This window comes from Acipenser ruthenus, chromosome 42 (genome assembly GCF_902713425.1).
Source record: "Acipenser ruthenus chromosome 42, fAciRut3.2 maternal haplotype, whole genome shotgun sequence".
Lineage (NCBI taxonomy): Eukaryota > Metazoa > Chordata > Actinopteri > Acipenseriformes > Acipenseridae > Acipenser > Acipenser ruthenus.
Genome location: NC_081230.1, coordinates 7,386,976 through 7,414,928, shown reverse-complemented (window position 1 = coordinate 7,414,928; position 27,953 = coordinate 7,386,976). Strand labels below are relative to the sequence as shown.

At 39.6% G+C, this 27,953-nt stretch overlaps 2 protein-coding genes across 5 annotated transcripts in view; both read right to left on the bottom strand.

Annotated features, from left to right (window-relative positions):
• LOC117966938 (neurexophilin-4-like) overlaps positions 1-16,851 on the bottom strand; it is a 37,322-nt gene extending 20,471 nt beyond the window's left edge. Inside the window, exon 1 of the mRNA XM_059011722.1 lies at positions 16,447-16,851. Coding sequence (XP_058867705.1) covers positions 16,447-16,500 — 54 coding nt within the window. The 5' untranslated portion in view covers positions 16,501-16,851. The remainder of the gene's footprint in view (positions 1-16,446) is intronic.
• A 4,180-nt stretch (positions 16,852-21,031) lies between these two features.
• Positions 21,032-27,953, bottom strand: part of LOC117401016 (low-density lipoprotein receptor-related protein 1) — a 138,876-nt gene continuing 131,954 nt past the window's right edge. For all 4 annotated transcript variants that reach the window (XM_059011466.1, XM_059011468.1, XM_059011467.1 and 1 more), the window contains exons 77-89: positions 27,585-27,763; positions 26,965-27,071; positions 26,501-26,611; positions 26,191-26,367; positions 25,927-26,067; positions 25,347-25,520; positions 25,092-25,253; positions 24,704-24,878; positions 24,298-24,402; positions 24,127-24,197; positions 23,921-24,014; positions 23,582-23,723; positions 21,032-22,626 (exon numbers count right to left, since the gene is read on the bottom strand). In XM_059011466.1, the coding sequence (XP_058867449.1) occupies positions 22,489-22,626; positions 23,582-23,723; positions 23,921-24,014; positions 24,127-24,197; positions 24,298-24,402; positions 24,704-24,878; positions 25,092-25,253; positions 25,347-25,520; positions 25,927-26,067; positions 26,191-26,367; positions 26,501-26,611; positions 26,965-27,071; positions 27,585-27,763 (1,776 nt within the window). In that variant the 3' untranslated portion in view covers positions 21,032-22,488. The remainder of the gene's footprint in view (positions 22,627-23,581; positions 23,724-23,920; positions 24,015-24,126; positions 24,198-24,297; positions 24,403-24,703; positions 24,879-25,091; positions 25,254-25,346; positions 25,521-25,926; positions 26,068-26,190; positions 26,368-26,500; positions 26,612-26,964; positions 27,072-27,584; positions 27,764-27,953) is intronic.

The window sequence follows — 27,953 nt, the reverse complement described above, 5'->3', positions numbered from 1 at the left end:
GCTTATTATCCCCTTTAAATCTCCTTTTAAGAGAAGCCTATTTGAATTGAGGCCCATGCGACTAGAATTGAGCCGGCAAATCTTGTTTCATATGGCAGGCAGCAAGAGAGGGAAAGGAGAAGAAAAAAGAAAAATAATAAAGTGTTTGGGGATGTCTGGAAGGGAAATGACAATGATGCATTGGCTTTCAGCACTGGAGGTGGATAGGAACCTGAAAACTGGCAGATTAAAAAAAAAATCAAATCCAATTTCAGAAGGCCTGTTTAATGCAAAAATATACACAGCAACAATGTGCCGGATTCAGAACTCATTACGAAAGAGTGCTGGAGACAGTCTGTGTGCTAGAGCCATAGCTTGGGGCTGTATTTTAGGGATAGGTGCGGTGGGCTATAGTTGTGACAATAGGGAGCAAGATAACAACACAAATGCTCCTGTTTGTCAATACCTATAAGGTTGCATCTTTCTATGATTCTGCATTATGCATTATACAGGGTGTGGGTAGAATATCACACAGAGGTTGTTTTTTAGGGCCCTCATTCAAAAAAAGGGGTCTGCAACAGGGAGAGCCCTCAGTGGTGCTGTGCCAGTGCGACGTGTTATCACCCAATTCTCTGTGTCGGACTTCTTATTCAGTGAAGATCCACACACATAACACTTCCCCTGTTATATATGGTGGTAGCGGTGGGATGTCACTGGTCCTGCTGAGTCAAGGCAAGATAGGCACAGAGCAGTTGGCTGCTAGGATGCACAGGCAGAACCAGGTGAAGATCAGCAGATCAGATCAGATCCTTCCTGGTAGCAGTCTGGGATGCAGATGTCCCGGCAAGGGGATGGGGGGAGGGGGAGGGGGTATACATTTAATTTCCTAAATGTCAACTTTGAAACCGGTTTGAACTTTGTCAAATTGAGAATATTGGTATTCCCACACCAGATCTCTACTCTTCTGACTGTCTAAGACTGTGGGACAAAATTACAGGTGGACCAACAAGGATAAGCTCAGTAGAGTTGCACTTCAAGTAATGAAAAGGTTATGGCAACTAGCAGTTACTTTCCCATTGCCCACTCCCTCCCTCCCTTGTGCTTTTTGGCAAAAGTAGACCTTGTAGTAGTTTTCAGTCTTGTAATTGTCATTTACACTGTGTGGGTCAATTATACAGAAAATCAGTTTACCACCACTGTTTAATCCGGTTACTTGTATTATTATTAAGCAAGGAAATGTACAAACCTTACTGACTTAGTCACGTACAAGTTACTGGAAAACATTCAGTCCTTTGAAATTTGGAAAGGGAGGGATTCCACTGTAATTCGGTTTGGAGCTGAATGGACTTATTCTTTTTTTAATTTTAACTAATTCTATTATGAGTTCATTTGTACAGTTAATGATGTTGCTGGGTGGCAGCTTTGTTCTCGACAGACAGCTGTGTCAGAGATGATGGGAGTATAAAGCCTGTTAAATTTGCCATGCCGGTTTATAAAACATGGTCCATCAACCAATTACATTTTTAGAAAAAAAAGATGTATTGTTTTCTCTGGAGCAAAAGCTTAGTAGATCTGTCGCAGCATCTTTAGCAATTCATCTGTCCCATTTCTGGGTGTTGCTTTTTTTTAATAGTATTCCTTCCTTGGGAGCAAACCAGGGGGCTTCTCAAAGCCAAACAACTGTTCATGCTGTCTGCCACCTGGCATGAATCCATGTCATTGGCTCACTCCGCCAGTGAGGGGCACTGTTGGGCTAGTACAAACAGATCTCTTCAGAACTGGCTGGCACACTTCAATCACACAACCACAGCTGCACGGTCACTAAATAAAGAGGCCTGGGGAACTAAAAGGGGCCTGGTGCATGCACAATGAGCCCAAGAAAGATGTGATATTAAATCAGACGCCAACTGTTAGTCTATACTATAATTCTCTTATTATTGCACATTTATAGCTTTTATACATGTCGTAGAGTTATGCATTTTTGAGCATAAGGCTCATGAGGTCAAAGAGTTCTCTTGGCAGTTTTCTCACCCAATATCTGCACAGGAAGGTCTACATAAGACATAGTATTAACTTGTATTGTAAGGTGTAGTTGCTACTAATAGGATCTAATGGGGGTATTTCCAATTGGCCTGTCTTTCACATAGCATTGCTATTATTATTATGTATTTATTTGGCAAACGCCTTTATCCAAGGCGACTTACAGGTGTTACCGCGGCAGTACAGGGTTACAATGCAAGATTGATATTTAAATACAGTGTAGTTTACAGTAAGTGCAAACAATACTACTAAACTACAATATGAAGTAGGATGCAACAAGTTAAGATTACAACAAGTTATATCTACAGTGATGCAGTAGTGCATTAGCTGAGGATCCAGTAACGTGGTGCTTACAGCAGGTCAGGCAAATCCAGGGCACAATAGAAACGGTAGAGCAAGAGACCTACAAGTGCAATCTAAACAGGAGGGTCTTGAGGAGGCAGCAGAAGGCAGTGAGAAACGAAGGGACGTGAAGTTGGGATGTGCTTTTCAATTAAAAAATAAAAATCTCTATTTCCGGGAAAACTACAACAGCGCCTTCCTTGCCTTGCTGGAAGCATCTGATTGTGAAGTACTGCCATGGTAAGAGCAATGCTGAGTTTAGGTGAGAGCGAACACTCTATGAAGGCAAGGAAAAAAACACTACTACAGTATATCTCTATTTAAAATGAATTGCCCTACAATAAGATCCTTTATCTCTAAGCCTCGGTGACCCAAAAAAAAGAACAATTTCGCATTGATTTGAGCACATTACTCATAGCAGGACTTAAAGGAAGAGCAGCTGTGAGCATCTTAATTACCATCCATCAACCTGATTGCTGACGTCTTTATGCTGTCTGATACAGCCTGCCACAATGTCAGTGTCTCTGACATCTGATTGCAGCAGTAATAATTTGCTTGAGATGATTGCTTGAAACCCTGATCTACTCCTTGAATCCAGTAAACTACGTCCAAATTTGCCCATTCTAAATTGCGTACAGATCCCAGCTTTTAAGCTAGTGATACCTGCTGCAAGTCAATTTTACCAGGTTATTTCTGTCTAAAACGGGAATGGATTCAATTAGAAAAGTACAGTCCAGGTACCTCTGGAAGAAGAAGAAGAAGAAGAAGAAGAAGAAGAAGATTCATACTCAGTGTTGATTCGATTAGATGGCACTTTTCAAGATGAACCAACCTGTGTAGATGGCAGATGGCCATTCGCTCATGTTGGAGCGAGTGCATGGATGTGGATGGGGGGATGGGGGGATGGGAGGAATGGGGGGATGGTGGGATAGCCTTAATAATCAGGAAGGCAATGTGGGGCACTGGCAAGGAAAATGTGCAATAATAAGAGAATTATCACAGAGAAAATAGCTGTTTCCCATGAGCTGCAGGTTATTGAAAAGCTGCAAGTAGTTTTTCTTCTTCCTCTCGCTTAAGCACTTTTTGGATAACTCCAGCTTAGGGGCATTAATGACCAGCAGTAATTAACGTACGCACAGTATGTTCTCAAAGTAGGCATGCTGTAAATGCACACAACATCTATTTTATATCCCTGTTGTCATTGCAGTACTGCTAGTACTCATCTTTACTTCATTTGTCATCTGTTTTTAATTTAGACCAAGGTGTTTCTTCAAAGTTCTATGTATTGCATAGCAGTATATAGTTCTGTGAAATAAATACAAGCTTGGGTATCTTAATAAAAGTGCCTTGCCAGAACTTTATATAAAATGGAACTACCTGAGTGCATTACTGTATCGGGAATATTGTCCGGAGTCAGCTCAATATAAGTTTAAAGGGACACCCTGTGACCAAAGACCCCCCCCCCCCCCCCCCCCCCGAAAACTAAGAACCCTAATTATAAGCCACAATATTCACCATAGTCAGTTTCCTCCAAATACATAACAGCCATGGGTTAACCATTGGTTTGCCACCTTTTGAAGGAATACAGTGTGAAGGTTACTATCTAATATTTAGTACAGAACTATTACATTGCCACTATAATGCCGCCAATACAAGTCTGCATTGCTACTGAAGTTCGTTTGGAAAGAGTATAGTTACCATACTGCCATAGCATTGTACCAGTGGCAGCCTCACTCCATTGCAGCTGCCATGCCTGAACTCCGTTGAAGATAAAAACCCTACCAAGCAGCCCTGTCACCTCTAGCGTCACCTAATCAAAGTCTGGACAGATCTCTGCAGAACTGAGCTTCTCCCTGAGCCCCAATATAGCACGGGACCCTATGTGTGTAATTGAAAGCACCTGGGAAGCTGCAACGTGATTAGGCAGCAGTATAATTGTCATGACCTCGCTCAATTTGTGTAACGCAGGGCATTGTAGCTGAGCGGCACGCATTACAGTTGCCTCTGCTGGGGTTTTCACTAAGACTTCCACTCTGTTCTGCTCTTTATAATCATATCAATTACTGGCTGTCGACTCTTTACTGTTTATTTTGTATTCGTTTATCAACATCCTCTTTCTAATTTAGTTGCTATCTTAAAGCAGTCCCTGGTTGCCCTGCTGCCCCACTTAACTGATCCCTTGCCGTGCTCGTCTTAATTAAAGAGATAAAATACCAAGAGCTTCCCTTTATCTTTTGGCACCCGTCCCTCCAAAACCTAGCAACAACAATACAATGCCATCATTGTTCATTTGTTCCAAAAACGTAGCAACTAACTACTTTTACAGTAATGTTAAAAGCTTTCTAAATAAAAAGACCCAGGTTGTTATTTTAAAATTGAGGGTGTAACAAAATTCTGAAAGATTTTCATGGTTGGAAGGCCATGCCTGATCTGAAATGTCCAATTCTCTTTTCAATTCAACATCTTGAACGTTCCGATAACATAATGTCTTGCTGCAATCGAGAATGCATTGCGATACAGTATGCGTTTATATTTGATTACCATTTCATTGATGAAGTATTGTTCAAATCAAACACAAATATCACTCTGAATTCACTCGGAGGGCTGTGTGAATTGATGTCTTTCCCAGATAATAAGTTCATTGAAGTGCTTTGAACGAGCTGTGCCTTTGCGAGGGAACAGACTGTGCTGGGATCATATGGTGTTAGGACAGTGTTCTGTATTACCAGTTAACAAAGCTATGGGCCGCTTAATCTTGCTGCAATCTTTTTTTAATCCTTCTCTCCTGGTGATTTATTACTTCAAAGTATTCAGGGAAGGTCGGTCCCCTTGCAAAGCTGTCTGAGTAGGACACTCCCTGCGCTGGGTCTAGCTAGGAAACTTGGAAAGACTTAAAGGGGCAGAATGTGCTTTCACAGCTTCTCTGCTCTGACTTATTTATTTAAAAAAACATAAAAAAGAGGGGAAAAAAATCAAGAGCTCCTGTTATCGTTTCCAAGAATGCCCCTGGAGACCGAGACAGGCCCAAAGAAAGCTGACACAGAAATATTAACCCATAGAGCGCTGTTGAATCTGCCTATAATCAGGAAGTGGGCTTGAGTTGTAGTTCCTGCCAATGCAACAAATCAGCACTATACCTGTTGGGATAAACCACAGCTGGCTTTAAATAGAGCAATATACAGCACTGGGAATCACCGTGGATTGCACCAACCACCTCTCTGTGTTAACTCTGCTGCTGAAAAATGCATATACATAGACAGATGAGAGAGAGATCAAAACTACCTCTGTGCCTTTCAATTAAGTTTTTACAGAGCAAATGCAATTTTATTTGATTAGCACGCCCTTTAGATGAATAAAAAAAAACATCTGCAGAACATGCATTAATGTTCATAATTTAATAACAATTATTCCTAAAACCTTTTTGTAGCTAAAGGTCAATTAAATGGTTCCCTTGGGTAACTGAATTCTGCATGAATAAAGGTGAAAAAGTGTGCCAGAGGAAAAGATACCTTCCGAATATCACGATATGTGACTTGCATTTAAAACTCTCGCAGTGTCTCCACATATCCAGTGATTATCTCTGCCAAATATCTTCTGCCATCCCTGACACAATTCAGAATACTATATGTGTGTTTTAATAAGCACAGAGCTTGCGGAATTAATAAGATATATAAATGCCAGAGCTGAGTTATTAAAAAAGGAATCCACACACACACACACTGCTGACCAGTATGACCCCCACCTGTCTTTGAGGGGGAGTTATGATATTGGGTGACTCTCGGATTACAGTTTTAATATTTCGTTACATGCAGAAAATCCCTGCTATATATCTATCACACATAATAAATCGTGAAGCGTGTTTTGAAAACTCAAGGCTTCTGAATAATACCTCAGTGGTGGCAACCTTACTGTCTAACCCACACCGATGGTGGAAGTTACTTCATGAATGTCAAACACAAAAGATGGGAGAGGCTGCAGAAAGGAAATGTCTAGGTAGAATATGAGGGCTGTGAAAACTATTATACTCTTAGGGAAATATTGAAGGTTGGTGAATTATAAACAGCTACTCTACAAAGATGTGATGCATGTAGGTGATGCTTAACTTTTGTGTTGCGTATTGTTTTGCAGACTGCAGATGGAACCTTTTTCTTTACTGTCGGGTAGTTCAGTAGCTATTTAAATTGGTGTATTGATAGTTACAGGAGAGTTATGAGAAATCAAGAAATGTAATGGTCAATGTGAGTATTACTCCAAATCAAATTCCTGGTTCTCTTATTAGCTGTCTCTCCAAGCTCCAATTCACCAATTGAAATCGGAAAAACTCTGCTCAGCTGGCTAAATCTCTGAAATATACAAGTTTTTCTCAACTGCTAACAATCAATGTGAAAAAATTGCTTTGAATAAGGGCAGCAGTGTGGAATAGTGGTTAGGGCTCTGGACTCTTGACCGGAGGGTTGTGGGTTCAATCCCAGGTGGGGGACACTGCTGCTGTACCCTTGAGCAAGGTACATTACCTAGATTGCTCCAGTAAAAACCCAACTGTATAAATGGGTAATTATATGTAAAAATAATGTGATCTCTTGTAACAATTGTAAGTTGTCCTGGATAAGGGTGTCTGCTAAGAAATAAATAAATGTTTTAATTTGCTGTCTCTCTCTATTCATATTGTTAGAAATCCTATAATGATTAAAACAGGAACAAAGGTATCTAGTCCTATACCAATCAGCTTGCCATTACTCTCATTAGATTTTGACCACCTACACAAAGCTATCACATTAATTACAACCTGTAGTTTTCAGCACATGTGAATTTGGCAGACATGTCCGCCAGGCAGAGAAAGAAACTTGAATGGTAATTGAACAATAGTACACCCTGACAGAATCTGCAATACATGCATTATCCACAGAGCAAAGTTTTAAGGTTAATTTAATTGTACATTAATCATATTTCTCCGAGTCCCAATTTGCACGTTTCAAGAGGCCCACTGTGCCAATTAAAAAGCGGACATGTAGGAAGATAATGGTTGCAGAGGCCTGAAACATGTGAAGTTCAATTATTTTTCAAATATCATTTCACACTGCTATTTTTGTATGATAATGCGTGCTGATAAACTTTAGATAAGGATGTGACATCACCCTAACCATAATCGAATGTATCCCTACAGCACAATTTTTTTTCCAGCAAACAAATACATTCCCCATTGCATAGAACTCCTTTTATAGATGTCTGCCTTTCCTATCTTATATCATGAAAGTTAGAGGTATAATCATTCACAAGTAATCATATTGTAAAAAATATGTGCTCCCCCACCCCCACACCCATACATCCTTGAGTTACACATTTTACATTCTTCAAGGCTCTAATTTATTTTTCTATCCTTGCTCATTTCCAATAAGATATTCATCCATGTGTGATATATTGGTGCTCTGTCATTTTTTCAATTGCATATGGTAAGTTTTATTGCTAAGAATACTGCAGAATTGATTTGTTTTTTAGGTGTCATGCTTTTTTTTTCCTGGTGCCTGATCTAGCAGCATCTGTTAGTGGCTCATTTCCCTTCAATCCCACCCAAACATAATCCCGGTGAGCAGATCAAGTTCTTTTTCTTTCTGAGGATTCATCTTCAGTCTTTAACTTATACAGAATTCACCACGGGTCGAGTGTGCATTTGTCCAGTTCCTCTGCCGAACCGAAAAACTTTTACAAGAACTTCTTTTGGTTAGCTGTGTTTATAGATATTCATAAAGCTCACTTTTATGATTATTATAAAGAGTTTCAACTGACTATCAGCTTTTTTTTTACCTTTTTGCGGATGCTTGCTTTTAAACTTCACAGTTATCATCTTGTTCTTGTTGATAAGCTTCATTTTGTGTATTCTGTTTCACTCATCCTATCCTGTGGGGCTGTTTAAAGCTCTGTAGCCTATAAGTACAGCTGGTACCCCAGAGTGTACCATTAACCAGTCCCCCCACACTGTAGTCTGCGGTAGTTTTTACCCTTACAAAGTCCCCAATGTAAAACCACAGCAAAGTGCAATAAAGCATATTGAAAGCATGGTAAAGCGTAAGTACAGAAAGCATTGTAAAGCCTATATAAACATGGTAAAGCATAAAGCATGGCAAACCATAGAAAGACACATTGTAAATGTATAGAGTAACATTGGGAAAACCATGGAAAGTAATTCCCGGGCCACATGCCAAAAGAAGACTGAAACAAGAAAAATAACTAAATGTTCCCCTATGGGAAAAAAATAACCTAACACGTTACAAAAACAGCAATCTTCAAATCTGCTCAAAATGATGCTATTATCCCCCCATGCAACCAATACGAAAGCTAGATTGCATAGCGTATGTTTCACATACCAGGCTCCAGAAAAGAGCTGCAGGCGAGCATCAAATGGGTATTTTCTATGAAGGGCATATTGTCAACTAATCAATTGACTTTCAAATTTAGAAATATCATTTCTCAAGCCAGCCGCGGACCAAAAAAGGACTTCTTGACACTTTGCACAATTATTGACCAGTATGATACTGTGCGGTGCTGTGTGCAGTAATCGGCTGACCCACTGTGGGTCAATCAATGAGTAAAAAGTTATTATATATTTACAGTGCAAGGCACACTTAAGCCCGTCTAATCAAACTGTTTGACTGTTTGTAATTGGCTTCCATATAATTTTCACTGCTCCCCAGATCCTTGTGCAGATGAGCAGTTAATTTAGTTATACTGTTCTGATTACATTCCTGTATCTTTTTTATTTTTTTTATTCACCTTGTGTAATTGTCCTGTGCTGCTTGCTTTACTGGACCCTTTCCAATACTTAAATGCTGAAACACACGCAGAATTTAATATTCCTTCTAATAACCGCAGGGCATGGACTATGCTGTAATGTTCCACTTTAACTGAAATGTTAATATAAACTGAAGCTATCTAATGATAATAAGTGAGGTTTAAAATACCACACCTTTAAGGTTGAACGATTTCAATACCATATCCCCAAGGAGGAAAGCTGGATGACTGTATTGATTTTTCCTGACGCTTAAAAAAAAAAGAGACATTTTCTAGCCTCACCAGGTCAGAACTGCTTTGAATTCAATCACCTGCTCCCAGTGCAGATAGTAGCATTAATAAACCCTTGCAGAAAGGTACAAACAATGGGAGTGATACTGTGCAAGGCAGAGTAGCCTCCGTATCTAATGCATATATCAGTAAAGGTAAACCTGTACCATCTCCATTTTCATAATGTTTAATTACATGGAGGTCCTATCCTTAGCAGTCATTTTTCAAACCACCTTGCTTTAGAAATCCTCTTCAGAAGCAACCCCAAAAAGTAAGCTTGGAAAATGATGAAGCAGAAATAGCAATCGAGAATGATAGAGGCCACGCACACACACACACACACACACACACACACAATAGAATGCTAAATAGATAAGAATTGGAATATTAAAAGGTGCATGAGATGACATATACCTTCAATTTGTACAAAATGTGTTGGGGACAGTGGATTTGCAAATTGATGACAAATCCTACAACAGCGTGTTAAACGGTGAATAGTTGGTTGTCCAATAACTACTGCTTTGTACAGGCAAATATATTACACTAATTTCAGCGTTTCCCATCCCACCCTGCATCGAACCCGCTTCCCTGTCTCTACAGCTATGGCCAAAGGTTTTGCATCACCCTATAGAATTAACTAATGTTGCATAAAGTAAAATGAAACCTGCTGAATAATGTTATGTTAACCTATTGAATTACACATCGCTTTGTAGTTTTCCATGTACAGTACAAAGTGACATTTCCAAATCTAACATGAAATACCGTACTACTATTACGGCTTCTGGTAGACTTTTGCGATACCACTTTGTAGTTTCTTTGATTTACACAAAATAAAAGATCTAAATAATGTTCAGTTTTTGTTTTTTTTAATTATGTCTCCAATCCTAAAATTCTAGGTGCATAGCTGTACACGGGCGTGGGAGCATTGAGTTAACCTTGCAGAGGCACCAGTTCCACATGTTTACGTGCAGGCTCATTAGCGAAAGTTATGTGTGAAAGCAACGCTCTGCCTCCTTGCCACCAGTGCCAGGCTTACGGGATCAATTCAACAGCGTCCTGCTGGTGAATAAATAAATACATAATTCAGCAGTGCCTTCAGCTTGCTGTGTTGACTTAACTGGCTGAAATGTTTTCTCTCCTCTAATTCCAACAGCACTTCCTCTTGCATTTTTAAACACAAGTTAAAAGTAAAAGCAAAGCCTGTCATAGATGTTGACAGAGATGAGATATTGTACTGTACTTCTGGGGTGACTTAAAAGCAGTGCATATTGTAAGGATTTCTTTTTTTTTTAAAAAGGAGAATATAAGGGGATCTCATTTTATTTGTAGAATTGTGTATTTATTCAACCAATATTAATTAGTGAGATTTCATACATATACATTGCATCACATGCAGAACAAAGACTGAATTAACATCTTAGTTTCAGGATCATTTTCTATATCCTTAAAAAAGAATATATATAGAGCCAGCTCCCCAACGTTTCGATATGTTGTACATATCTTTCTCAAGGGAGCCTGTGTTTGAATCAAAACATTGGAGGTATTTATAGGTTTTTTATATATATACACACACACACACACACACAAATTCCCATAAAAAAACAAAACAAACATTAACTGAAGTGAGACGTACAAGGACAGTTTCTGATGTAATTTACAGAATAGAATAATAGATGGCCTGGAGTGCATTTGAAGGCTGTCATTGGCCTAGAATTGTCAATCTAAACATGACATTGATTACTCGGTTGAATTAAACTGTACACCCAAGGGCAAACCAGTCATAACCCTTTTAATTTTATTTTTTTTATTATTATTATTGTTAACAGCCGTGTGCTACGTTTGGGCCACCAGAGGTGAAAGGCTAGCTCATCAATCTACTGAGCTATCAAGGCCCCTTGTGCTCGAGATTCAGACATTTTCCATTAATACCAGGGAATGCCAAAGACGGTGACATCCTTTGTGTGTTCTTTATTAGGCACTTCTGTTTGCTTTTATGGGAATGCAAATGGAAAAATACAATTGAATCGTAGAGGGTGTAGCCTTGGTTAGTGACTTAAAGATAAATGCCCCATTAGCACCCACAAACCATGGGTTAGCAATGTATTAAAGTCACTGCCACACATTCCTCAAGTTAACAGATGGAGGTCTGAGTGAAGGGGAAGGCAATAGATTTCTGCTCTTGGACGTGAGGTGGGATGCAGCAGCTTCAATGAATTAACTAAGTAAACTTTAACTTTGGGATTGTATTTGAAGGGTAATTTACACTGCAGCAAAAATACCGGTGTGCAATATTGTGTTTTCACAAAGGAATTTTGTGCAGCAGTGTGGAGTAATGGTTAGGGCTCTGGACTCTTGACCGGAGGGTCGTGGGTTCAATTCCAGGTGGGGGACACTGCTGCTGTACCCTTGAGCAAGGTACTTTACCTAGATTGTGCCAGTAAAAACCCAGCTGTATAAATGGGTAATTGTATGTAAAAAAATAATTTGATATCTGTATAATGTGATATCCTGTAACAATTATAAGTCACTGTGGATAAGGGCGTCTGCTAAGAAATAAATAGTAATAATTACCAACTGATCCTCACTGCGCTCGACCGTATATAAAAGGTGTTATTTGGACAATAAAGATCACATTCAAAGAAGAGCAGAAGTGTTAACTCCAGTATCAATGAATACATCTCAATCAATACAAATAACAACTAAGCAATACTAAAGAAACGTAATAGACTCAATGACAAACATTTTGACTTGAAATCTTTTCCAATGTCTTCAATGGAAAGTATTTCTAAATGTAGCACTGCTGAGTGTTTGATAGGGATGAACTTGGCAACGTGGTAGTCAAGCATTTTGACTTTTTTTACATTACGCTTTATATTTTTCTGCATTTCTGACTCATTCCTCAGTTTAGCAAACAGCCACGGGCCACAAAAAGCTGTTTCTGCTGGAGTCTGGACCTCCATTTGGAGTGTGGCAGTTACATTTTAATACATCAGGGTTTTCAACCATGACAGCAATCTTGGTATCCAAACGGTGAAACAAAACCAACTCCAAAAACTCAAAAATGTCATTTTCACCATAGTTTCTAATAGGACAAAACACACACACACACACACACAAAAACTGCTACTGAAAAGCCTGATATCTGAGTTTCTAGTTTTATAACTTTAATCTCTGTACATCTCCAGCACAACGTTCCCGTACTCCTCACCCTAACCCTCACCACTCCTCCTCCCCCATCAGTGTGTCTGAACCCTGCCTAGCAGAGACCTCCAGTGGGTTGAGAAGGGATATCAGCCCCTCTAACCATTAGAAATAAACAATCCTGTTTTCTTCTGTGTTTCTTAGCGATTGTGGAGCATGTGTGCCATCAGATTAAACTGAGGAACCCAGTATCAAGTAGCTGAATACCCAGCCCTCTCTCCCATATCGTATTAATCAATACAGACATTATTATATGAGAGGGAACTAGGCTGAGACCTGGGCAGGATTAGTTCCACACTTCCCCTCAAAAAAAATATAACATCGATATACTATTGAACACTAAGCTAGTCCACCTTACTCTGTGCTAATTAAAAGTACATTTTTACACGGCTCAGCAAGAATAATAGATGTTGTCTTTCAACAGAGATTTGCACCATAAACATAAGGTATGCAAAAGCTGATAAATGTACAAAAAGGGGTTGGACAAATAATTAGAAACACATTGAGAATAGCTGTCCTAATATGTGTCCTGTAATCCAGCAATATTCCTGGATTTTTAATGTACCTGTGACGGAGTGTTTATGAATCGCATAGATACAGAGCATATAATATTAATTTGCCGTACAAATACTGATTTCAACTCCACTGTCTGTGTTGAATTAACACATATATAACTTGGAAACATGCATCAATAATATTTCAGAGCACTTCAGCCAAACGTTTGATTTATTTTCCAAAGAAAGAGCATCAAAACTTGCCAGCTCTTTGAGTAACAGTAGCTCTTTTTATTAAATCAAAATACCTCGGAGCATATGTGTCTCTAGTTGTATGGAAATGAATAGACAGCTGCGCTTCGCATAGTACTATCACCCCCTCTACAGTGTTGAAAGAGTTAAGGAAAGAGAGTCGTATGCAGTATAAGTTTTAACATGTTAGTGCTCACTTTTGTGCCAAGTTAGTTATTTTTCACATTGAGAAGGTACACAAGTGCTAGCACATGTGTTGATTCTGAATGTGGCTATTTTAAGACTCTAAATAAAATGTAAAAAAAAATCTGGACAGATAAAATATCTATCTTTCTATTTTGTAAATACAAATGTAATAAAAACATGTCCCTCGTTTTGATATTTCCACACTAGCAAAACCTAACCTAATAGACTCAAGGTAGTAGTTCTACCACAGTATTTTTTTATTTTTTTTTTAAAACAAGACATTATGTCAGACACATAATGCCACGGTTGTAAAATAGACTAACAGAGTAAAAGGTAAATGAAAAAAAGGAACGTATTTAGGTTTAGAGGATAGTAAATACTTCATAACTGTAATTTTAAGTGTGGGAACAAAACACAAGTTATTTATTTATTAGATACCAATAATATTTGTAGATGTCTACAAAATTATAAAACCACCTATAAATGTATATAATACAGCTCGATTTATCTGAAGTGAAATCTAACCCTTCAACCGAGGGGGGTGGGGGGGTTGAGAGACTTCAGACATATGACTCCCACTATTCACTATTCGTAATACAAGTTATTTTAGAGCAACGGGGGAGAATTTCAATTATCTTGGTGGATGAGGTTCATCTCGCCCGAGGTGTATTTTTTGTCACACCGGACTTCAGCACCCTGGACAGCGCACAGACAGCCGCGCTATCAGAACACAACCCCAAGAGGTCAATAATTATAATGTAACCTGGCCGCTGATAAACGTGGAATTTCACTTTAACGTGAGATTAAAATATTTATCAGGAGTTCGCAAAAGCTACTGACCCTATGCAAGAAACCCAGACTTACAACAGACCATTGATGAAGGCTAGAATAGCGTTCTCTCGCCTGTCATTGTGTAAATGAAAGCACATTGATTATATTTCAGTGGGGATTATATTTACACTGCCTGCATGACACGTTGATTTAAAATGTGTCGATTTTAAGACTCGTTTGTCAGTACACCCTTTATAAATGAAGGAAGTTATTTTCAAACATCGTTTTGCTAATGATCAAAAGCCATCTGTAAGCAGTCAACTTTGCAATCTTTAAAGCTCAGATAAACATAAAAGAATGCTTCAATACAATGTATTTTATCAAGCAAGTAATATAAACTGAGCAGAATGACAGCACAATTAATGTTTACCTCACCGCCAGTCACACTCTCGGCAGACACCAGCACATTAGCTACGGTAACTGATTTTAATTACGCTATATAATTATGCGTTAAGTAAATGCAAAAAGATACGGATTTATTTTATAATCTTTTTTTTTTTCTTAAATCCCATTGTTTTACTTTTCAAGCTAATACTGTTACACTACTCAACGTTTATTTTAAGTTTTTTTTTAAAAAAATGCATGCATATATGTGCAGAAGTATATTATGTGTGGAACGTTGCTTTGGTTGTAGTGCGGTATATCCAGTATATACAACTCTTACGTGTGTTCAAAACGTGACGCTGTAATGACTATATGTGTCCTATATTCTACATGTATGTAATGTACATTATCGTCTTGGATTTCCAAGCGTAGTTTGAGAATGTCTGAGTAATTTTCATAAGTGCAACGTTCACAATTTCAGCACTAAATGCTGTAGACAGCAACTCTAGAACACAACATCCTGGGGTCAATTGTTATAATCTAAAGCGCCGCTCTCATACCGAATAAGCGCTTTTCTATTAGCCATTTCATTATACAGAAACAAAAGTGTAGTTTACAGGTCTAGGGGTATTTAAAATAATAAATGCACAAATGCAAACACAAGCACTCTTCATAATAGGGCAAACCCCTTGTGAAATCATTAAAACGTGCTCATTTTACACTGCCTAGTGTAACATCACTGCAAAAGCACGCTTGTCTGAATTTGTTGTCAAAAACCTATCAGATGAATTTTGATCCTAGAGGATTTTATCGCTGCTTCTTCACTAAAATACTAACGATGTAATGGGGGGGGTGGACAGTTCTGTTTATTGAAAGGCATGCCTACAGCATGTAACCCAGTAGCAGCAGCTAACTACACGATCCAATTCCAAAGATGTTTGCCAGGAGGCACAGGCTGTGTATGGTTCTTAGGGGCTTTTGCAACATTTAATACAATTCCTGTATTCTTATTTAAATGGCTATTAATACACACCTTGTTGCATTTCCAGAGTCAGTATCTGTGTTGTGACATGACCCTTACACGTTCTACTTATGTTGTTCGTACTGGTGCTATGGACTATGTCATATTATTGAGATAAAGACACCGACTTTCAGTAAACCCGGGGCTGTTTCCTTAGTTTTCCAGACTAGTGTGTATGGATTTACCTGTCTAATGTGATTCAGGTATTTGCTAAGAAGTGCTGTGACTGACAACCGAAAGATGTGTAGGAATTTAAGAGCTGGACTCAGGTTATCGTCTTGACACGAACTGGTGTACTGTAGCCGTGTATGGATATATTTTGATTATATCATATTTTGTGATATGTGTAAAACTAACCTTTCATATCATTATATCATATATATATATATATATATATATATATATATATATATATATATATATATATATATATATATATATATACAAATGGGCAACTACCTACCTGTGCGAAACCTGTTGCTGACATGATACAACAAAACAAGAGCATATTTTTTTCAGTATTACTAGTGTCCTTAAATCCTAGAAAGAAACTTTTTGAAATGCAATGTGGCGCAATTACGCACCATCTCCTTTAAGTAAGCGGTGTTCTTGTTGTATTGTAGCGAGCCTACAAGCAGCATATAAACAGCGCGCAGGTATTCTTACAGTGCACTTCGTTTGCTAAATGAAGGAACACTCTGTGCGTCTCAAATTCCTTACCGTTTGTAGAATCCACTCGGCAATAACCACAACCGTCCAGAAAAACACCTTCATTATAACTTCCGGGAAAAAAAGGAGTAATAGAAGCACTAAACTCTTTCCTTTAACATTAAAAACACCCGCTGAAAGAAGAAAACAATCCGGGGGAAAGTTAAAAAAAAAGAAAGAGTCGATTCAAGTTCAACAGCTGTTCTCAAGAGAAAACGAAATCCATCGGCATGTATTTATCGTGCAGTACCGCGGAGCGCTGAGTAGTGTAAGTTTGCTCCTCTAATAAATCACAGCGCGGAGAAACACATTGATGCGATCGGCAGGGAGATCACGACCAGATGTGAGCTTTAGCATCCTGGTAGACGACACTTAAAGGGGCCGCGTCGATTTCTCGGGCTTCCCACTGTCACACTCTCCATCCAATTCAGGCAACTGGTTTATCGCTGTTATTAACTGAAGGAACCCGCCGTCCATCCTTCTTTTACGCGTTCTGGTGAATTTGATAAACTACTGCTAGCTACTCGCAGATCATAGTGTTACATCACTTAGAGCTTAACAGTTTAATTGCTTCAAATGTGTTACAGTTGAGTTGTAGATTATTGCCCAGACATGCATGCATGTATATGATAATATATAGATTACATATATGTTGCATTTGCTGTATACAGTATGCATCCTCACACCTGTGAATTAAACGTATAATTTGATCTCTCATCTGGGTAAACTATTATGGGTCCCTACTGGGTTTAAAACATAGTTATTAATTCATATTTCGGTATAATCAACACGTGTTAACGTATTAAAATAGTGCGGCTATGGCTAGTTTCTGAAACATTCTGTTTCAGAATTGGAAGTATATTTTTAGAAGCACAAATGATGGTGTAACTGTGTAAGTTAAATAAAATGTTGCGGAACATTCATGGTAGCTGTTAAAACATTTTATATAAATATATAGGAGTGTGGTCCCGTGGTTAAAAAAAGGGCTTGTAACCAGGAGGTCCCCGATTCAAATCCCACCTCAGCCACTGACTCACTGTGTGACCCTGAGCAAGTCACTTAACCTCCGTCTTTCGGGTGAGACGTAGTTGTAAGTGACTCTGCAGCTGATGCATAGTTCACACACTCTGGTCTCTGTAAGTCGCCTTGGATAAAGGCGTCTGCTAAATAAACAAATAATAATAATAAATATATATATATCAATCAATGCACAGAAAAACAAATTGTAAACTGGCAAATTTAAACAGAGTATGTATGTCACGGATTGTTTTAAACAGTGTTTAATTCTTAAATATTTGGGTAGTGTACTATGATCAGAATGCTTGCGGTTTCACAGTTTGTTATAGTATTTGTTTTACCCATGTTTCTGGTTACTGTATGAATTGGTCATGCTATTACCTCCAAGCCAGACCTTGCAGGACAGCGATCAATGACCCACCAAGATTCACTGAAACAGTCCGTGGCATTGAAACGCGTTTGGAACATTGTGTTTAATAACAGGAGTTTTTATTTTTATTTGGATATCAGTCCACTGTACTCTACAATATGGTTTAGATTTTTATTTATTTATTTTTTGAGGTGTGGGCGGGGGGGGAGGGGGGGGGCAGTAATCCGTCGATTTAAAATGGATTTGTATGTATTTCAGATTTTAGCTGCTAAAACAAAACAAAAAAAACACAAACTGGTGGTTCATTAATCCTCGGGGCTAGCTGCTCGCATTACGACGCTGTATGTGGTGAAAGAAAATGCTGTTTTACATATAAATTCTTGTGATGAACTGAGCTTCACTTTACCCATTATTGGGAAGAAGTGTCTATATCCCCACCTTGTGGCAGAATTGACAATGACAGTCAGTGGGGAATCGGAATCCTTTGGTTAAGGCTGTTTCATTTACAGTAAAAACATAAAAGTCAATTATACTGGAGTCCATGAAGCAGATTGTCAATTAACCTGACTGGCCACGGCCTGTTTTTTAATAGGTGTTGTGCTTCTAAGGCTTGTAAAACATGTCATGCAGTTTTGGGAGTGGGATTCGCTCTCCTCTAAATATTATTATTTATTTAGCAGACGCCTTTATCCAAGGCAACTTACAGAGACTAGGTGTGTGAACTATGCATCAGCTGCAGAGTCACTTACAATTACGTCTCACCCGAAAGACAGAGCACAAGTGACTTGCTCAGGGTCACACAATGAGTCAGTGGCTGAGGTGGGATTTGAACCGGGGACCTCCTGGTTACAAGCCTGTTTCTTTAACCACTGGACCACACAGCCTCCTAATATGAGGTGGAATCATGCATACAGGTTTTAGATGAATAGAAATTGGCCCATTGCTTTCAGAATGGAACATTCTGAAGCAAAACCCCCTCAATGTCAATGAACGGTTTCAGTAATTCTAGATTTGAATTGCCTGCAGATTAATCAAAGTATGGATTTGCCACATGAGTTACTCGTCATAAGCTTACAAGATATCCATATTAATATAATTCCTGCTGATTGACTGAAGTGTAGAATGAAAAATCAAATAGGAACTTTTACTTCCTCCCAACCACAAAGGCGAAGTCAATCCTTGGGAGGGGAAAAAACAAAGTGATGATGGTTTTTAAATGTTATTACCCCATCTTACAAAAAAGAAAAAGAAATCAAATCTATATAAAGCACCACTTACTGTATCCACCTACCTTAAGTGCAGTTTTTAGTCCGATTACAGATGATGCATTGGGCAAGGGAATTACAAGCATACCCTATTAATCAAGTTTACACAAGACAATACCATCTACATTCAGAGACTAGGTTTTTACATCATGCTGTATGGACTTCATTCAATTTCTCAGTTCTAGAAGAGAGAGGAGTTGTCTTCCTCCCCCATTCTCCCACGTTTAGACTTATTGGGACTTTTTCATAACACGATTGTATTGGGAACATTTTATTTATAATTTTAAAATTGGATAACAATGTATTTACATATACAATAGTTACATTCAAACCCTTATTTCCTATTATGCTAATTAATGCAAAAAATACACCTTCATGTTACCTTTAAAATAAATCCATTTTCTAATTGAAACATGAAACGTTTTAGATTTTCATATATGGGAAAACCAGGCAGGGATTCCACACCAGTTTGATCCACTCCTGGTTTTACAAGGAGTTTAACACACCTGAGCTTGTCACCGATTCGCTGTGGCTAATGAAGCTGGTAGTAAAACCTGGAATGGGTGGCACTGCTATAATAGGAGTCTTATTTCCATTACTGTTTGACCATGTTAAATTAGTAACTGACCTCTTTATAAATGTATATACTAAAGAAACCTGACTCCAGAACAAATTGGGGAGTGAACGTCTGCGCTGGTGTAAGTAGAATGACTATCCCCTCAGGAAAATCTAACTGGAATCTTTCTGTGTCCTTTGGGAATAATGTTCACTTAACTGTCTGGAAAAAGAGTTCACCAACCCCTCCTTCAGAGACAGTGTTCTGTCCTGTCTCACCAGGTAAGAGATGCTAATACAGTTATCGATGAGAATTCGGATAGGTGACGGGATTCATTCAGATGACTTGACATTGGTTTCTTACATAGTTTAGACCCTCCTGGTTACATTGCCTTATGCAATTAACTTTATCTTCAATCCCAGGAGATCTCTTTGTCTCTCCCTTCTTTTGTGACAATTACAATGATTTACTTCCGGGTTAAGAATAATTCTAGTGCGACAGAGACACATGGTGGTTATTCTTGGTATTACATCTCAAGTCACACAGCCTGCCCATTTTCAATTGAACAACCTGAAGCAGTGCCTCCTAAAATCACCCATCAGACCAATTACAGTTTGAACAGTCAGAAGCTGTCATTGCAGCATCACTGACCACAAATAAACAATATCACAAGAGGTTGCCAAGGACGATCAGGTTCACAACATAATTAAACAAAAAGAAAATCATTCATTTATTTCAGCAGTGCTGAAAACATAGCTTAACAAGATAGATGGGCTCTAAATTGCAAGATAGGGAGGGAAGTCAAAGCTTAATTAAAAATTCTATTTAAAACCAGAATGTAATCAGTGATCTTTTCTTACATGCGATTTTAAAAAGTAAATCGCATTGCTGCTGCCATCATGTGGTTAAATAGAATACTTGGTGTATTCTGTGTAATTTCTTTTAAAACAAAACAAAAAGGAAAATTTGTGATTGCATTCCGGTCGTCTTAAAAATCAGTTGGATTTCTACAGGAGGAAGATTTAATACAGTTCTGTCTCAATTTATCCATAAAGCCTGCCCTGGACAGATGGGAGCACCCTTTCTCTTTGGGGGTGACAGAGCAGTTAAGTCTCCATGCCTCAGAGGAATTTTAACAGGTAAAATCAAATCGCTATATTCTGCACAACCCTATTTGTTTTACCTAGAGGTAAAACATGATTAAAAGGAAAAAAAACCACAACACAGGACATCAGGAACATGGCAAAGTAAAACCAGCTTTCTGTACAGTTTTTTTAAAATTTTATTTATAACAATATCTGTTATTAAGTTGTAAAGTACTCCAGCAAAATTTATTAAAACATTATTCTCTTTCAAAAAAAAAAAAAAAAGGATCGAGCCACATGCATGTACTATAAAAGCTATTTTTGTATTTATTTTTATTTATAAAAACAAAAAAAAACAAAATGCATGTTGAATAAAATTACGAAACAAAAAGAAAACTGATTGTACTTAATTTTTTTTCTTTTTATAACAAAAAAAAAATGAACGCTCTATGAATACTGTTATGTAGTGTTCGGATAAGCGGGTTTGTTATTTTTTTTGTATTTTAGTTACATGCATTAAAATATGGCTGATTACCTTCAATAGAAGCAGCTTCTCAGCCAGACTATAAGGACTGCTGAGTTTGATAATGTTTCGGACAAAGCCAGCATTAGCAGCAAATGCGTATAAATGAAAAGAAAACAAAAAAAAGCTATAAAGACAAACAAAAATAAACCTCTCTTATACTGCAATTCAAATCAGAATACAAATTTAAAAAGCTGAAGTTAAAATTACCTAAAAAAATATTGAAAATACATTTTGAGATAAAACATATTCGCTATCCAAGCCCTTTAATGAGAAGATTTTGTGAAACAAAAGAAGTACTTTGTTAATTTTTCCTTTCAAAGCTAAAGTTCTCAATATTGGTATTTACTTAATGTTTTAAAAGTACCATTTCATACCTTTTCGAACTCATAAAATGGAGTCCTTTACTTTATTGTCTTCCTGCTTGAATTAACTGTAAAAATTGACCTCCTTTTGCTATATCGCCTATGTAAGCATTTAATTTCTTAGAAGCATTACAAGCCTGGAATGGTATATTATTAATATTTCTTTCTCTCAAACCTAAAACATTAAAAAATAAGCTATTTCTGTGTTTAGTTACCTGTGTATTTGACACTTCTCAAAAACAGAAGATTCTTCATTTCAAAGTCTGTGCAAGAAATACAATACACAATCACTCTTCAAAACACCATTATTATTTGTTCTGAGGAAATTAAAAAAAAAAAACTAAAAAAAAACACATCAGCCATCCCCTGAAATGCTGTACATTTGCCATATAGAAATGTCTTATAACTGGGAATCAAACCCTACCCTTTCTTTACACTTAAAACAAATTTAACAGTCGCTCGTTCCAATGCCCAGCCTTTACCACAATTACCTCTGAACCCTTGACCTCTGAACTCCTCTGTCTCTCCATCACCTCTTGGAAAAAAAACAAAAAACAAACGATCTTCAAATGCGACAATGGCACCTGTGCAGGTTTCCCCCAAAAAATCTGGTGTGGCATTGGCCGTTTCGCACAGAGGCTGTGGCGATTTTAGAGGGTAGCCGGGGGAAAATGTAGCTATTTTTAAAAGATTAACCGCAAAGAATTAAAAAAGACCAAAATATAATACTGCAATCACATACAAAAGTAGTCCTTCGTTTGTACATTTATACAGTGTTGTCTTTTTTCTTTATGTTTTTGTATTATTATTTTTTTAAAAGTAAAACACATCTGAAAACAGCAAGAATCTGTCTGTGTGGCGCGGCGAGCAGGTCTATGCCAGCAGGTCCCCCAGGTCATCGTCCCCCCTGGAAAGCAACTCCTTCTTCTCGTCGGTACTGGCCAACGAGTTCCTACTGTTGTGGGCCCCCATGTAGAGTGTGGCATACACTGGATTCGTGAAGTTTGTGGGCTGTGGACACACCAAGTAGCGAGTCAATAACCGTGCGAGCGATTCACAAGAAGTCACCAGCACATTCCAATACAACACACATTTTAACATGGTACCTGTGCTTTGAGATCACATGACGGTAGTGAACTACTAGACCCAAGTGTTGTAACTGTTATTAATTGAACCCTTTCAGTCCTTATCTTAGCACCGTATGTTAAACACATAGTGTCAGAAATCACGTTGGAACCTCACGGGACTAGGTCCCAGTTATAGATAGTGTAGAAATATCTGTAATACACAATTGTTCTGTTCTCATGTATATTCAAATGGAGGAGTTTATTCTTTGACTCGACACAGAAATTCAGGACTGAAAGGGTTACACAGGTTGTAGAAACAGAGGTTTACTAGCTGAGCGGTAACACAGAGGTACGATTAAATGAAACCACACATTACAGCACAAGGGCATTTCAGCACCAACGAGCTGGAATCATCAACCCATTTCAAAAACAGCTACACAACAACACATTTCGTAACAGTTTTACAAGTCTTCACAACGTACATGTCAAATCTTGCTTTTGCAATTAAAAGGATGTTAATTGCCTGTACAATACTTTGATGCAATGCTGTCGACCAAGGACGCACTTTTAAAACAAGGTACTTAATATCGCTGGGGCTGTTTTTACCAGACATCCTTATCTACACATGGATAAATACATACAGCAGAAAGATGCAGGGGTGCAATGAAACAATACAGTTACAATAGGGTCCTAATAGAGTACATTGTATGATGTTTAATTATTTAACATGATTACTTTTGTTATCAATAAGATGGGAAACATCTGTAAAGCCACCTATAAATCACACATATTCCTCATTCAAGAACAATATGGTAATCTATAAAACCGTAATGAATCATCAATATAGAGACTGGAGCATTGCCGGGTCTCTAGGGGGATACTCCCTGGCAGTCAGTTACCTTGTCTGGGTCGAGGGGGAAGTCTGCGTCCAGGAGCTCTCCTCCATCATCGTCAGGCTCCCCTTCGTAATTGTAGGTGGGGTTGGCCATCTCCACATTCATGGTGCCGTTTGTCATGCGCTGGTGCTGGAACCCCTTGGCCCTGAAACAGACAGCAGTACTTGTGAGCACTTGCAATGCAGTCCGATCCATGCCTGGTTTTGCAGCTTGTTACCGATACACTGTGGCTAATCAAGCTTGCAGCAAAACCTGGAATGAGTGAAAGTGCTGAGCAACAGGAGTCTCATTTTCCATCCCTGTCATGGAGACGGGAATCGTTTGAAATCACTGTGGGCTCACCCTCGCATTCTCCTCTTGTACCAGAACACAGCCCCGGCTATCAGCAGGATTAGAAGCAGCAACAGGATGATGGGAATCACAATCGACGCTGTCCCTGGAGCAAGAAAGTGTGGCACAGTCAGAAACCCTTCCATTTCTATCATACAAAAAAACAATCAGATATTCTAAATTTAACCTTGCAAATATGCGATATTAGAAACACATACTTCCATTGCCCTGTGAGGAACCAGTAGGGACCACCTCATCACACAGAGTTCCTGACCAGCCTGGAGAACACCTAGAGAGAGAGAGGGGACAAGTTACAGTCTTGCATACAGGGGTTTACATTTATTTAAAGATGTGGGGTCTTGGGGGAAAAAAGAGCAGTCATCTCTTACTGGCACTCCGGCATATACGTTCGTTTGTCCATTGTGCATTCTCCACCATTCAGACAATAGTCCTGACATGTTAGGCAGCTGGGGGCGATCCTTCCATTAGTGCAGCTTAAGAATTAAAAGAAAGAAACAGATGAATTCACTACCCTGTATTGTAGCATGCAGTGAATCCAAAACAGTATACTGGAAGAAAAAAAAATTGATAATGCTTAGAAAGAGCATCATTCCAAAGACGGTGGGTTTTTAAAAACACCCAGTATACAGCTACAACACAATAAAAGCTTTAATTACCATATAAAAAAAATAGGGTAAACCGTTGCATGTATTAAAGAATTGGACAGGGGAGAAAGCAAAGATCACAGAAACGTTTTCAAGCCCGCTGCTCCACTCCTGTCTCCCTGACACTCACTTGCAGGACACCTCTCCGCTCTGCTTGTTGAGAGTGCAGGCGCCACCCTTGCAGCGGCTGCACTTGTTCTGCTCGCACGCCGGGCCGTCGTACTGCGGAGTGCAGCGGCACAGCTTTCTGCCATCCGAAGCCTGCTGGCACGTGCCGCCGTTTTCACAGTAATCGAAACATTTACCTGGGAAGGGAGAACCGTTTCTAAGCAAGAGACCAACACACTTTTAATTCCAGTCCCTTAAAACCTTTTCATTTCCACTAGGGGCGGTATTTCTTCCATCTTAATTGCATGTTTAAAACACCGCATTCATGTTTTTCTTTTTCATGTATTATTTGTATTTATTTTGAGCATCCTTTATGGATCTGTTTATTGATACCGGGTTGGGTGACTCACGATACTGGCACTTGTCTCCGATGAAGTCTCCCAGGCAGCGACAGTTAGGCTGGTTACCCTGGTTGACCAGGCAGGTGGAGTTGTTCTGGCAGTAGCCCTTGCACACCTGCTGGTTACAGTTGGGGCCGGTATAGCCGTTAGGACAGCGGCAGGTTGGGGTTCCTGGCAAAGGCAGAGAAAAGTTAACTTGGCCATCCTCCATCCTCAAGCCAGCTACGGAGGAGCCCCTCCTCTCTACAGTGGCAGTGTGCGTACCTGTGGGCGAGGCGGTGCAGGTACCCCCGTTCTGACAGTACTCGCGGCACTGGTCGAGTTCACACTTGTCCCCTGTGTAGCGAGGCTGGCATCGGCACTTGGGCTGCTTGCGGGCGTTCAGGAAGCACTTGCCACCATTTAGACACTGCTGACTGCAGGTACCAGTGGGGGGAGCTGGAAGCAAGCAGAGGGTACAGGGGGAAAGTTAGCATGCTCTTTTCAACGAATGAAGTCAGTTGTCGATCCTACAGCTTTATGAAAGCCAATTTAGCAAAACTGACAGGCGCACATGATGATTGGAAATCACAAACAAACCTCTCCCAACCATCCAGGGGGTGACCTCTTTGAAAACAGGTACAGTAGCATTGGGACATCAAATGATCAGATACAAGCTAAATGGCGGGACAGCCAGTAGTCAATGGTATAGGATCTCGCATTGTCAGATATGTACAGCTTGGAGACAATGACAGAGATGGAATCGCACACAGCGACCAGTCCGACATTCAAACAGGAGACAGGGAGTTGTCAGATAGAGAGATAGAGAGTGTCACACACAAAGAGCGAGCGGTCGATTACGTACAGATGGGAGACAGGGTTGGGGAGGGGATTTCCACGCAGGTCCCGTTGTCCAGTCTTCGGCCGTTGGGACAGGTGCAGACAGGACCACTGGGGCTCAGCAGACACAGCCACTCACACTTCTTGCGATCACATGGGTTCGTCACTGAAACACAAGACAGGGGAGAGAAAGACGATTGAGGCACGGGAAACTGAAGGAATCGCAAGGTGTGCTACAAGCAAGCTACTGCAGTACCCGAGCCCTTGTTTGAAACTGAATCCCACTCACCGTCAGGCTGCTTGTGCTGGTGGTAGAGCACCACGTCTGTGGCGTGGTTGAGCCCCGAGTTCATGAATTCCATTTTCTCTTTGCCGAACTTGTGCACCTTGAAGATGCGATTGTTAATGTACGTCACGCCGTAGATGTAGTCCTCAAAGATGTCGATGCTGAATGGGTGGCTGAGGACTGCGAAGCACAAAGAGGGAGGGGGGAGCACACTTGTAAAATTCTGTTTCAACTTGAACAATTCTGATCTCTCTTACGAAGCTGTAAATCTATGAACTGAACCATTTTGAATAGTCAATAAATAATACTGAACTGCTATTGATTATGACCACCGGGTCTGAACCATTGAGAAGCACACTGCCGATGGCGGAGAGCTTGGCGTCTGCCCAGTACAGCCTCTCATTGAAGTAATCCACCGCGAGACCTGAAAAAACAGGAGACACTGGCATTAACAATGCTAGAACCTTTCTGAACACACAGTAATAACCTGGTAAGAAATGGCAGATAACTAAACTTACACTAAGATTTTGTTGCATTGTCTAATGCCATAAAACTAATTGTGGTTCCACTATTAAACAGATTTTAACTAACTGTACTATTTAAAATAACTTATGACCTGTCAGAAAATGCTTTAGAATAGACACCACCCTGCATTGGGCTTTCAAGTAAAATCTGATACATGCTAAATTTGGGTTTTTACTTCTGTTTGTAGGCACAATAATGTCCATGCATGTCTGCACTGATTGGGAGATAAAGACAGTGTGGTTAAACATGTACCTGTTGGCCACTGAATATTTTCCTGGACCAGCGTCTCTCGCATTGTACCGTCCATGGCAGCGGTCTCAATCTTGGGATGGTTTCCCCAGTCAGCCCAGTACATGATCCTAAAGACAAAAAAGAACATTTGAGTTAGCCAGAACACAACACCCAAGCTCTTTCTTGAAACATGACCCTAAGAGTTGTGCTGAACAAACCACTTATTCAGATCAAGCTCTGCTCAGAAATCAGGTGCTGACAATCAGATGAGGGTCAATGGTGTTGATTAGACTCATTTACCATTCCAAGTGAAACGGGTGAAGAAACGGCTGCTTGGATTTGTAAAAGATTCCTGCTTTTCTTAAGACTCTGCAGAGAACAGCAATTCACACAAACCTCAGGCAGCTGTTTCTTCACTTGTTTCACTCGGAATGGTAAATTAGCCCAATCAACACCAACGAGCTTCACCTGTGGAGAGTTTATCTGAATAATCTGTTCGCGCAGCCCTACTTAGGATGCCACCTGTACCTCATTATTCATGGCAGATCTCTCACCCAAGTACAGAACAGACCCAAAACGGCAGCCTGTGAAACGGCGCCCTGTGAAACGGTGCCCTGTGAAACGGCGCGGTTGACACTCACCCTCGCAGTGGATCCACCACGATGGCGTATGGTTCATCAATCATGCCGGAGATGAGCGTCTTGCGATGCTCTCCGTTCATCTGTGCCACCTCAATCACATCCCGCCCAGAGTCCGTCCAGTAGATGTTCCCAGCGACCCAGTCCACCGCAATGCCACGAGGCATCTTCAACCCCGGGATCTGCCAGGGAAGGGCAAAGAGAAGGAACCATCATTCTCCCGAGCTCTTAAAACACTGACTGGGATTGTAGTTGTTTTTTTAAAATAAAATCTGCTTGCAGCTGCAAACAAACTTAGTTGTAGCATCTTATTGAAACTGAAATCTGAATGATATATATTTATATACAGCTATGGCCAAAGGTTTTGCATCA